Here is a 13,550-nt window from a genome sequence, read left to right as displayed (position 1 = left end):
TTGCAATACCATTACCAGCCAGTTTTTGCAGATATTTCTTTTAATGGATTAGCCTAACGTTCTAGTCAGCACATTGACATTGACAAATTGAGTTTCACCAAGCCTCCAAACAGACTGTTACTTCCTTATCCAATAAGCAAATTACTGACAGCAGGTTGTTAACAACCAAACACATACAGTATCAATCACAATCCATTTGGCCTGACTGAAATCCATTTGGCCCGGTCTCTGTATAGTCAGCCAGCAGATTGTCCTGGCCTACAACAGAAAGGGACATTCATTAAGATATAGCGAGATCTCGCTCCCTCTCCCAGGACTATGTCTATATTAACATTTATTTTGACAGGGAGTCATGCTGAGACCAGGGTCTCTTTCACAGATGAGCCCTGTAAACACATCAATACACATATCAGTATACACATTGTGTGTCGCCATGCTAAATGTCATGCAATAAATCTGTCTGGAGGAAGCATGCAGTCACCGACACCACCACTGGCCTAAACGCAATATCACTCATCAATGGAGACTTCTCATTCAGGATGCCTGCCTAGTGCCTCCTCACTTCCAGGAAAGACGCTTCGCAGGCACCCATAACACCTCTCCACACACAGCTGGCCCACGTGCTCAGCACTCAAAAAATTCCCCACTCAACAATGCATTACAGGAAATATAATGGCAGCATCCTCTAGATTAGAGGGTATTGAGTGGCCAGATGCTAGACTGGGTAGAAATATCGATGATCTCATATTTAAACAGTGTTGAAATCCCAGTATCTCTAGACACGCTCGTTAACACTGGATCACAGAGGCGGCTAGAATAAAGAAAAATATGAACCGCAAAGCTAATAGGAGAATCTGACATCTAGTGGGAAACTCAGGCTACAAATGCACTGGCCATCTAGTAATAATCATCCAAGACCACAACGAATTCTCTTACACATTTAAAGCCCACTTTCCAATGCAGTCGAGGCATTGTTTTGTTTAACAGTCAAATATTATCATATTTACCTAATGTCAACAAGTTCCAGATGAACCTATAGTTACAGTTATGAGTTAAGTTCTGTAAATGGCTGTCTGTGGGTTAGCCTACCTGTTAATGACCTTTGGAGAACAGTTAGGGGTTCGGCCCATACACTCCAGTGCTGCACAGTAGGAGGTGAGGTTAGGCTTCAGACCTGCCTCTTCTACCAGAATGAACAGACGTCCAATCTGGTTCAAAGAGCCCTGTAGTTGTCCACATGGAGAATAAGGAGGTAATGCAGAATGTCTACACAAGTCTATAAAATGTTTTAGAATTCTAGAATTGTAATACAAGAGTGAGCAGCACTTACCTTCTTGGCCCAGACCCTCATCATGACGTTGTAGTGTCCTATGTTGAGCAGGTTGCGTCGGCTTATCATGCGGTGGTGAGTGAGCAGGAGGCGCTGGGCTCGGTCGATGTCGCCACAGAACACACAGGCCTCCAGGTAGCAATGCACACTAAGCTGGACGCCCTCGTACATCCTGGCCTCGCTGTTATCCTGCACGAGCTCCGGGCTGGCCGACATAGCCCACTGGTTAAGCTTCGTCTCCAACTTCTCCACCTCAGCCAGCTCCTGGGCCTTGGCCTCCGCCTTCCTCTCCAGCTCAGCCAGCTCCTGGTCCCTGACCTCAGACAACTCAGGAGCCGGCTCCGTCGAGGCTTTCCCCTTTCCTTTGGCTTTTCTAATAGGCACAGTTGTAGCAGCAACCGGTGCATCTGCCATAGTGTGCACTTGGTTTGCAGTTGGCTCTTGGTTTTTCAGAGTCTTGCTCTTTTTAGAGGTTGATGCAGTCTTTTTCCCTGCTTTTGTCGATATGTTTTTTTGTGCGGTTCCTGGTAGCATCAGTTTTCCTTTTCTGCTTTTCACTGGTTTATCTTCTATGCCTAGCTTCAGGTTCAGTTTCTGTGTTTTAGTCTTCTTCTCCAGAATCAGTTTCTCCATCCAGCGGGATTTGGACGCTGAAGCATCTTTGCCCCCTCCCTTACTAGTCTGTCCCCCTCCCTTACTAATATTCTGCCTCACCTTGGGTACCTCAGTCCTCACCCCAGAAACATTTTTGTGACTCTTCCCTGAAGAAGCCTCTCTCCCTGACTTGGGAGCGTTGACAAATTGTATCCTTGCATGTTGGACATCTAAAACGATGTCATATTGGAGTTGCTGGATTCTGGCTTCAAGCACTGGAAAAAAGAACGGGAGAGACAAAATACTAGCATTGTGATATAATAGAAAACAAACATGTAAAAGCATTTGAGGGATCACATGCATGATAAAAGGAATTTATTACATACCATCTAACAGCTGAGATTGTTCCCATACTCGTTTTTTCCCATCCTCTTTCTTTGGGATCAGAGCTGATAAATGTCTTCGTTGTGATGTCCATGGTGGATCTGTAAGAAGATTGTTGTGAGAATTACTATATACAGTGTTGCATTACAACCTGTAATTTAAATGGTTTTTAAAGAGATTTCATGTAATGGACATACACAAAATAGTCCAAATCGGTGAAGTGAAATAAATAACTTGTTTAAAAAAAAATCTAAAATGGAAAAGTGGGGTGTGCATATGTATTCACCCCCTTCGCTCTGAAGTCCCAAAATAAGATCTGGTGCAACCAATTACCTTCAGAAGTCACATAATTAGTTAAATAAAGTCCACCTGTGTGCAATCTAAGTGTCACATGATCTGTCACATGATCTCAGTATACATACACCTGTTCTGAAAGGCCCCAGAGTCTGCAACACCACTAAGCAAGCGGCACCATGAAGACCAAGGAGCTCTCCAAACAGGTCAGGGACAAAGTTGTGGAGAAGAACAGATCAGGGTTGGGTTTAAAAAAAATATCAGAAACTTTGAACATTAAAACGGAGAACCATTCAATTCATTATAAAAAAAATTGAAAGAATATGGCACCACAACAAACCTGTGAAGAGAGGGCCGCCCACCAAAACTCATGGACCAGACAAGGAGAGCATCAATCAGAGAGGCAACAAAGAGACCAAAGATAGCCCTGAAGGAGCTGCAAAGCTCCACAGCAGAGATTGGAGTATCTGTCCATAGGACTACTTTAAGCGGTACACTCCACAGAGCTGAGCTTTACGGAAGAGTGGCCAGTAAAAAGTCATTGCTTAAAGAAAAAAATAAGCAAACACGTTTGGTGTTTGCCAAAAGACATATGGAAGAAGGTACTCTGGTCAGATTAGACTAAAATGTAGCTTTTTTGCCATCAAGGAAAACGCTATGTCTGGTGCAAACCCAAGATTACTCATCACCCCGAGAACACCATCACAACAGTGAAGCATGGTGGTGGCAGCATCATGCTGTGGGGGTGTTTTTTTCCCCCCATCGGCAGGGACTGGGAAACTGGTCAGAAATGAAGGAATGATGGTGCTAAATACAGGGAAATTCTTGAGGGAAACCTGTTTCACTTTTCCAGAGATTTGAGACTGGGACGGAGGTTCACCTTCCAGCAGGACAATGACCCTAAGCATACTGCTAGAGCAACACTCAACTGGCTTAAGGGAAAACATTTAAATGTCTTGGAATGGCCTAGTCAAAGGCCAGACCTCAATCCAATTGAGAATCTGTGGTATGACTTAAAGATTGCTGTACACCAGCGGAACCCATCCAACTTGAAGGAGCTGGAGCAGTTTTGCCTAAAAGAATAGGCAATTAAAAATAAAATAATCACCCATATTATGCCATTAATATTACAATGTTTGGAGCTTAGCCGTCGAAATCCATGTAATGAGGCAGCTATGTTTTTGGATTGTAACTTAACTTCTTGGTGACAGGGGGCAGTATTCAGAAATTCAGATTAATAACGTGCCCAAATTAACCTGCCTGCTACTCGGGCCCAGAAGGCAGGATATGCATATTATTAGTAGATTTGGATAGAAAACACTCTGAAGTTTCTAAAACTGTTTGAATGATGTCTGTGAGTATAACAGAACTCATATGGCAGGCAAAAACCTGAGAAAAAATCCAGCCAGGAAGTGGCTTGTAGTTTTTCTATCTAATCCCTATTCAAACTACAGTATCTGTGGGGTCATTTTGCACTTCCTAAGGCTTCCACTAGATGTCAATAGTCTTTAGAACCTTGTTTTATGCTTCTACTGTTACTGGGCAGAGAATAGGAGCTGACTCAAGCCTGGGACCAGTGAGTTGCTTACTGCGCAAGCACGCCCTTCCTTCTTTTACCTCTGTAATGAATACCCTATTGTCTGGTTGGAATATTATCGAAGATTTATGTTAAAAAGAACCCAAGGATTGATTGTAAACATCGTTTGACATGTTTCCACGAACGGTAATGGAACTATTTGACTCTTCGTCTCTGGTTTTGCGCTCGCGCGTTATGCCTTTGGATTAGTGATCTGAACACGAACAAAACAGAGGTATTTGGGCATAAATATGGAGTTTATCGAACAAAACAAAACATTTCTTGTGGAAGTGGGAGTCCTGGGAGTACATTTCGACGAAGATCAGCAAAGGTAAGTGAAGATTTATAATACTAATTCTGAGTTTAGTTGACTCCAGAATTTGGCGGGTAACTGTATACCTTGCTTTGATGGCTGAGTTCTGTACTCAGAATATTGAAAAATGTAAATATGTGCTTTATCGAACAAAACATACATGTATTTTGTAACATTGAGTCCTGGGAGTGTCATCTGATGAAGATCATCAAAGGTTAGTGATTCATTTTAGCTGTATTTCTGGTTTTTGTGACGCCTCTCCTTGCTTGGAAAATGGCTGTGTGGTTTTTCCTGTTTAGGCGCTGTCCTAACATAATCTAATGTTTTCGCCGTAACGCCTTTTTGAAATCGGACACTGTGGTTGGATTAAGGAGAAGCTTATCTTTAAAATGGTGTATAATACTTGTATGTTTGAGAAATTTGAATTATGAGATTATTGTTGTTTTGAATTTGCAGCCCTGCTATTTCACTGGCTGTTGATAGTGTGTACTGCGGGTCCCAGAGAGGTTAAGTGAAATAAGCACCAATATGCACAATTGCAAGTGCAATTTGGCGCTTATTTCAATTAAATTACAATCCAAAAACATAGCTGCCTCATTACATGGATTTCTATGGCTAAGCTCCAAACATTCTAATATTAATGGCACAATATGGGTGATTTAAAAAATATATATATATAGTTGTAGCTGGTGCTATCAAAGTTGGTTATATTACATATAATGTGAAAAGTAATGTCATGACCTTCCAGAACCACTTGTCATACGTTTAAAATGTATCAGGGTTTCTGATTTAAAACCATTTATACAGGTAATTCTGATACAGTTGAAGTCGGAAGTTTACATACACTTAGGTTGGAGTCATTAAAACTAGTTTTTCAACCACTCCACAAATTTCTTGTTAACAAACTATAGTTTTGTGCCTTTAAACAGCTTGGAAAATTCCAGAAAATGATCATGGCTTTAGAAGCTTCTGATAGGCTAATTTACATAATTTGAGTCAATTGGAGGTGTAACTGGGGATGTATTTCAAGGCCTACCTTCAAAATCAGTGACTCCTTGCATTAACATCATGGGAAAATGAAAAAGAAATCAGCCAAGACCTCAGAAAAAAATTGTAGACCTCCACAAGTCTGGTTCATCCTTGGGAGCAATTTCCAAACGCCTGAAGGTACCACATTCATCTGTACAAACAATAGTGTGCAAGTATAAACACCATGGGACCACGTAGCCGTCATACTGCTCAGGAAGGAGATGCGTTCTGTCTCCTAGAGATGAACGTACTTTTGGTGCAAAAAGTGCAAATCAATCCCTGAACAGCAGCAAAGGACCTTGTGAAGATGCTGAAGGAAACAGGTACAAAAGTTTCTTTATCCACAGTAAAACGAGTCCTATATCGACATAACCTGAAATGCCGCTCAGCACGAAAGAAGACACTGCTGCAAAAACGCAATAAAAAAGCCAGACTACAGTTTGCAACTACACATGGGGACAAAGATCACACTTTTTGTAGAAATGTCCTCTGGTCTGATGAAACAAAAACAGAACTGTTTGGCCATAATGACCATCTTTATGTTTGGAGGAAAAAGGGGGAGGCTTGCAAGCCAAAGAACACCATCCCAACTGTGAAGCACAGGGGGTGGCAGCATCATGTTGTGGGGGTGCTTTGCTGCAGGAGGGACTGGTGCACTTCACAAAATAGATGGCATCATGAGGGAGGAAAATTATGTGGATATATTGAAGCAACATCAAGACATCAGTCAGGAAGTTAAAGCTTGGTCTTCCAAATGGACAATGACCCCAAGCATACTTCCAAAGTTGTGGCAAAATGGCTTAAAAAGCCCTGACCTCGATCCTATAGAAAATTTGTGGGCAGAACTGAAAAAGCGTGTGCGAGCAAGGAGGGCTACAAACCTGACTCAGTTACTGACTCAGCTCTGTCAGGGGGAATGGGCCAAATTTCACCCGACTTATTGTGGGAAGCTTGTGGAAGGCTACCCGAAATGTTTGACCCATGTTAAACAATTTAAAGGCAATGCTACCAAATACTAATTGAGTGTATGTAAACTTCTGACACACTGGGAATGTGATGAAGGAAATAAAAGCTGAATTAAATAAATCTACTATTATTCTGACATTTCACATTCTTAAAAAAAAAGTGGTGATCCTAACTGACCTAAAACAGGGAATTTTTACTGGGATTAAATGTTAGGAATTGTGAAAAACTGAGTTAAAATGTATTTGGCTAAGGTGTATGTAAACTTACGACTTCAACTGTATATACCCTTGAGGTCAAAGTTCTGTTAACCTGAACTTACCCGAAAACGTGTCTGATGGATAATTGTGAATAAAAAATGACCAATGATGAAAGGGTATAAGCGAGCAATAACTTGTTGTATACTGACATTTTCTCATAGGTTAAAATCCCTGTTGGAAAAAATTAATGAGATGTAAGAGTGATAACACACAGAAAGCTACCATTGCTGCACTGCTATCACACATTTTCCAACTCTAGGGACATGGACCTTTAAAAAAATGTATATGAGACATGACGGCCCAAATCTGGGGGATCTGGCTCATGGACAAAATGTGCCATTTCAAAACATTCCAACTCATAGGTAGATGGTTGACTTGTCAATTCATTTGCCATTTAGTATGGATTAGCAAAGTCTTAAAAATAAATGTATATATTGGCATTTATCAGCCAACGACCTCTGATGTCTAAGTAATGTAACGTTACCCAGCTAGCTGCATGGCTACAAAAATCACAACAAGATTGAGGGGATGGCTGGTCAGTTAATTTATCTAACGTTTATCATGCATCATTACAAACAAGCTGTATACATTGAGACATATCACAAGTGATATTCTGTGCGCTTTCCAGGTCTGACAACACTGTCTGAAATATGAATCCTGCATGCTTGAGCACTCGTCCCGTTGACTTAACAAGTTAGCAAGGGACATCAACATTTACCTGATATTCGTCTTTCAACGTTATTCCGGAGTGTAAGAAAGTAGTGGCAATGGCCAGCATTTGAAACACGACGAACACTTCTTTCCAACAATATTCGACCACTCAGACACTTTGGTAAGGCACACAGTCTCAATAGCGACATGTTTACATAACTGCACAACACTTCTCCACGCTAGGCTGCCATCTTGAAAAAGACAAAGCTAATCGAACACAAAGGAGCAGAGTATAGGCAAGGATAGACGACTACTAATAAATCGAATTGTAGATTTAGAAACAAGACAATTGTTTTTTATGTATTGAAAGGAGCGTAGAATATTATTTGTTAAAGAAATATAATAGTAAACATAAAATTTGTGCAATTTGTAGAGTGTACAAAACATTAGGAACACCTTCCAAATGTTGCATTGAACACCCTTTGGCCATCAGAACAGCCTCAATTCGTCGGGCCATGGACTCTACAAGGTGTCGAAACAGTTGTATCAAGTTGGCTAGGTGTCCTTTGGGTGGTGGACCATTCTCGATACACATGGGGAACTGCTGAGCTTGAAAACCCGGCAGCGTTGCAGTTCATGACACACCCAAGCCAGTGCGCCTCGCACCTACTACCATACCCAGTTCAAAGTCACTTAAATATTTTGTCTTGCCCAGTCACCCTCTGAATGATACACAATCCATGTTTCAAGGCTTAAAAATCGTTCTCTAACCTGTCTCCTTCCCGTCATCTATATACTGATTGAAGTGGTTTTAACAGGTGACATCAATAATGGATAAGAGTGGTCACCTTCGTTCACCTGGCCACTCTGCCATGGAAAAAACAGGTGTTTCTAATGTTTTTTATACTCAGAGTATGTAAAAAGTTTGTTTATAGTCTCAGTGCAGTGAAAAATCAAGTCAAATTGTGTTTGTCACATGCGCCGAATACAACAGGTGTAGACATTACCGTGAAATGCTTTCTTACAAGCCCTTAATCAACAATACAGTTCAAGAAATAGAGTTAAGAAAATATTTACTAAATAAACTAAAGTAAAAAATCTAATAAAAAGTAACACAATAAAGTAACAATAACGCGGAAATATACAGGTGGTACCAGTACAGAGTCAATATGCAGGAGTACAGGTTAGTCGAGGTAAATTATACATATAGGTAGGGGTAAAGTGACTATGCAATAGATAATAAACAGTAGCAGCGGTGTAAAAACGGGGGGGGGGGGGGGTCAATGTAAATAGTCCGGGTGGCCATTTGATTAGTTGTTCAGCAGTCTTATGGCTTGGGGGTAGAAGCTGTTAAAACTTCTACAGCATACTGGTTATTGTTCGGAATTTCGGATGACTGACGTGCCCAAAGAAAACTGCCTGTTACTCAGGCCCAGACGCTAGGATATGCATTGGATAGAAAACACTCTGAAGTTTCTAAAACTGTTACAATGATGTCTGTGAGTATAACAGAACAGATATGGCAGGCGAAAACCCGAGGAAAATCTACCCTGAAATGTTTTTGTTTTTTTAGGTCACAGGCCATGGGATATACAAATAGATAGGACCCAGATTGCAGTTCCTATGGCTTCCACTAGATGTCAACAGTCTTTAGAAATGGTTTCAGGCTTGTTTTTTGAAAAATGTGCAAGTAGTTGTAGTTTTTCCAAGGTGTCTCTCATTAGAAAAGTAGTATTGTTGGCGCGTGAATGAGGTGCGCGCTCCTCATTATTTATCTTCCCTATTGAACATACTACTCTCCATACTACTCTCTAATCGCATGGTATGCTTTCGCCGCAAAGCCTTTTTGAAATCTGACAACGCGGTTGGATTAACAATAAGTTAAGCTTTTAAATGATGTATGACACTTGTATTTTCATGAATGTTTAATATTTCGAGTTTTATATTTGAATTTCGCGCTCTGCAATTTCACCGGATGTTGTCGTAGATGTCCCGCTAGCGGTTCATGCGCTCAAACAGGTTTAAGGAGCCTTTTGGACCTAGACTTGGCACTCCGGTACCGCTTGCCGTGTGGTAGCAGAGAGAACAGTCTATGACTTGGGTGACTGGTCTCTGACAATTTTTTGGGTTTTCATTTGACACTGCCTAGTATGTAGGTCCTGGATGGCAGGAAGCTTGTCCCCAGTGATGTACTGGGCAGTATGCACTACCCTCTGTAGCACCTTATTGTCGGATGCCGAGCAGTTGCCATACCAGGCAGTAATGCAACCGGTCAGGATGCTCTCGATGGAGCAACTGTAAAACTTTGAGGATCTGGGGACCCATGCCAAATCTTTTCAGTCTCCTGAGGGAGAAAAAAAATTGTCATCCCCTCTTCACAACTGTCTTGGTGTGTTTGGACAATAATAGTGTGGACAGCAAGGAACTTGAAACTCTCAACACGCTCCACTACAGCTCCATCAATGTTAATGGGGGCCTGTTCGGGCCTCCTTTTCCTATAGTCCATGATGAGCTCCTTTGTCTTGCTCACATTGAGGGAGAGGTTGTTGTCCTGGCATCACACTGCCAGGTCTCTGACCTCCTCCCTTTAGGCTGCCTCATTGTTGTTGGTGATCAGGCCTACTACTGTTGTGTTGTCAGAAAACCTAATGATGGTGTTGGAGTCGTGCTTGGCCACTTAGTCGTGGGTGAACAGGGAGTACAGGAGGGGACTAAGCACGCAACCATGAGGGGCCCCAGTGTTGAGGATCAGTGTGTCAGATGTGTTGTTGCCTACCCTTACCACCTAGGGGCTGCCTGTCAAGAAGTCCAGGATCCAGTTGCAGTGGAAGGTGTTTAGTCCCAGGGTCCTTAGCATAGTGATGAGCTTTGTGGGCACTATGGTGTTGAATGCTGAGCTGTAGTCAATGAACAGAATTCCCACATAGGTGTTCCTTTTGTCCAGGTGGGAAAGGGCAGCGTGGAGTGAGATTGAGATTGCGTCATCAGTGGATCTGTTGGGATGATATACAAATTGGAGTGGGTCTAGTGTTTCCGGGATGATGGTGGTGATGTGAGTCATGACCAGCCTTTCAAAGCACTTAATGGCTACCGACGTGAATGCTATGGCACGGTGGGCATAGGGACTATGGGCATAATGGTGGTCTGTTTGAAACATGTAGGTATTACACACTCAGTCAGGGAGAGTTTGAAAATGTCAGTGAAGACACTTGCCAGTTGGTCCGCGCATGCTCTGAGTACATGTCCTGGTAATCCATCTGGCCCGCGGCCTTGTGAATGTTGACCTGTTTAAAGGTCTTGCTCACATCGACTACGGAGAGCGTGATCACACAGTCCTCCAGAACAGCTGGTGCTCTCATGCATGCTTCAGTGTTGCTTGCCTCGAAGCGAGCATAAAAGGCATTTAGCTCATATGTTAGGCTCGCATCACTGGAGAGCTTGCGGCTGGGTTTCCCTTTGTAGTCCATAATAGTTTGCAATCCCGGCCACATCCGACGAGCGTCAGAGCCAGTGTAGTAGGATTCAATCTTTGTCCTGTATTGATGATTTGCCTGTTTGATGGTTCATCTGAGAGCATAGCAAGATTTCAAATAAACGTCTAGATTAGTGTCCTGGCCCTTGAAAGCGGCAGCTCTAGCCTTTAGCTCGGTGCGGATGTTACCTGTAATCTATGGCTTCTGGTTGGGATATTTATGCACGGTCACTGTGGGGACGACGTCGTTGATGCACTTATTGATGAAGCCGGTGCCTGAGGTGGTATACTCCTCAATGCCATTGGATGAATCCCGGAACATATTCCAGTCTGTGCTAGCAAAACAGTCCTGTAACATAGCATCCGCGTCATCTGACCACTTCCGTATTGAGTGAGTCACTGGTACTTCCTGCTTTATTTTTTTCTTATAAGAAGGAATCAGGAGGGTAGAATTATGGTCAGATTTTCCAAATGGAGGGCAAGGGAGAGCTTTGTATGCGTCTCTGTGTATGGAGTAAAGGTGGTCTAGAGTTTTTTCCCTCTGGTTGCACATGTGACATGCTGGTAGAAATTAGGTAAAACTGATTTAAGTTTGCCTGCATTAAAGTCCCCGGCCACTAGGAGCGCCGCTTCTCAATGAGCATTTTCTTGTTTGCTTATGGCCTTATACAGCTCGTTGGGTGCGGTCTTAGTGCCAGCATCAGTTTGGGGTGGTAAATAGACAGCTACGAATAATATAGATGAAAACTCTCTTGGTAGATAGTGTGGTCTACAGCATATCATGAGGTACTCTACCTCAGGCGAGAAATACCTTGAGACTTTTAAATATTATACATGGCGCACCAGCTGTTATTGACACGTAGATAGACACCCGCACCCCCCTTCTTCCCAGACGTAGCTGTTCTGTCCTGCTGATGCACAGAAAACCCAGCCAGCTATATATTATCCGTGTCGTCGTTCAGCCACGGCTCGAGGAAACATAAGACATTACAGTTTATGGTGGGATGGAGTTTTGGCCTGCCTGCTGACATCACCAGGCGGTAAATTAGTTGATTCACCAATAAGAAAGAGAATTCCAAACCTCGCTGCTAATAACAGCTAGTTTTCAGTTTTCCCCTCCCCACTCAGACCACTACCAGACAGTTCTAGCTAAATTCTTGCTTGAGAAATTGCTCTTTGTTAAGAAGATATTTTGGTTTATTTTTGACCATTTTAATTGAAAACAATTACAGTAAGGTACTTAATTGTTACCCAGAAATGATTTGATATTGAGGTAAAAATGGCTGCATTGGGCATTTAACCTGTATCATTTATTCTCTAGGGAGAATAATAACTTTTATGTTTGGTCAGATTTCTATTTTATCATTATTTAAGAATATCTTATCAAATGTCGAAATTATGAACGGCACTAAAAAAACAAGGTGTGTGTGACGTGTGTGTGACCTATATCACCTATAGGTGGCAGCCTTACCATAAAATAAGTAGAACAAAGGTCAAACTAGAGGTCATACATAAGTGGTCTTGATGGTACTCTCATGTCTTGGTTTGAGTGAGAAATTGCCACATAATATAAAGACCCACAACCTTTTGGATGGCTTCCAACCACCACGGGTCAACTTTTAAAACACATTTGAACTGACTCTCCATGTTGTCAGTGTGTAATTACAATGTAATAAATGAAATACAATTGTATTTGTCATATACTTCCCAAACAACAGGTGTAGAATAACAGTGAAATGCTTACATAAAGGTCCCTTCCCAACAATGCAGAGATAAAGAAAATAGAGAAATAATAGGAACGTAAAACACGTAATAATAGATACACAATGAGTAACAATAACTTGGCTTTATACAAGGAGTACCAGTACTGAGTCAATGTGCAGGGGTACGAGGTAATAACTTGGCTATATACAATGAGTACCAGTACTGAGTCAATGTGCAGGGGTACGAGGTAATAACTTGGCTATATACAAGGAGCACCAGTACTGAGTCAATGTGCAGGGGTACGAGGTAAAAACTTGGCTATATACAAGGGGCACCAGTACTGAGTCGATGTACAGGGGTATGAGGTAATTGAGGTAGATATGTACATATAACTAGGAATAAAGTGACCGATAGTAAACAGTAGCAGCAGAGTATGTGATGAGTCAAAACAGTTAGTGCAAAAAGGGTCAATGCAGATAGTCCGGGTAGCTATTTGGTTAACTATTTAATTAACTATTTAGCAGTCTTATGGCTTGGGGGTAAAAACTGTTCAGGGTCCTGTTGGTTCCAGACTTGATGCATCAGTACCTCTTCACGTGCAGTAGCAGAGAGAACAGTCTATGACTTGGGTGGCTGGAGTCTTTAGACATTTTTAGGGTCTTCCTCTGACACAACCTAATAGGGCTACCATGTTGACCTGATACTATGGAAAATAATCATATTATCTCTGCTGCTAAATAACTTCATATTATGAATGATGTGCTTGAACCTTATCTGGCTCATTTGAGCTTCCTAATTAGTTAGGGAACCAATAGGATACATTGTCTGGTCTTTTGAGATTCATATAAACTGTCCAGTCTCTACTATGCACTGCAAAATACACTTGTGAGACTTGTCATTTTTAGAAGCAGAAGGTCTACAAGATATCATCTTTGGAAAATTGAATATTGTTTATTCAATATTATGCTCAGCGTACCATT

At 41.8% G+C, this 13,550-nt stretch overlaps 1 protein-coding gene across 1 annotated transcript in view; it reads right to left on the bottom strand.

Annotated features, from left to right (window-relative positions):
• LOC115192648 (DNA-directed RNA polymerase, mitochondrial-like) overlaps positions 1 to 7,673 on the bottom strand; it is a 42,444-nt gene extending 34,771 nt beyond the window's left edge. Inside the window, exons 1-4 of the mRNA XM_029751402.1 lie at positions 7,462 to 7,673; positions 2,311 to 2,409; positions 1,331 to 2,199; positions 1,090 to 1,223 (exon numbers count right to left, since the gene is read on the bottom strand). Coding sequence (XP_029607262.1) covers positions 1,090 to 1,223; positions 1,331 to 2,199; positions 2,311 to 2,409; positions 7,462 to 7,603 — 1,244 coding nt within the window. The 5' untranslated portion in view covers positions 7,604 to 7,673. The remainder of the gene's footprint in view (positions 1 to 1,089; positions 1,224 to 1,330; positions 2,200 to 2,310; positions 2,410 to 7,461) is intronic.
• Positions 7,674 to 13,550: the final 5,877 nt, after the last annotated feature.

This window comes from Salmo trutta, chromosome 4 (genome assembly GCF_901001165.1).
Source record: "Salmo trutta chromosome 4, fSalTru1.1, whole genome shotgun sequence".
Taxonomy (NCBI): domain Eukaryota; kingdom Metazoa; phylum Chordata; class Actinopteri; order Salmoniformes; family Salmonidae; genus Salmo; species Salmo trutta.
This window is presented reverse-complemented; position numbering and strand designations above follow the sequence as displayed.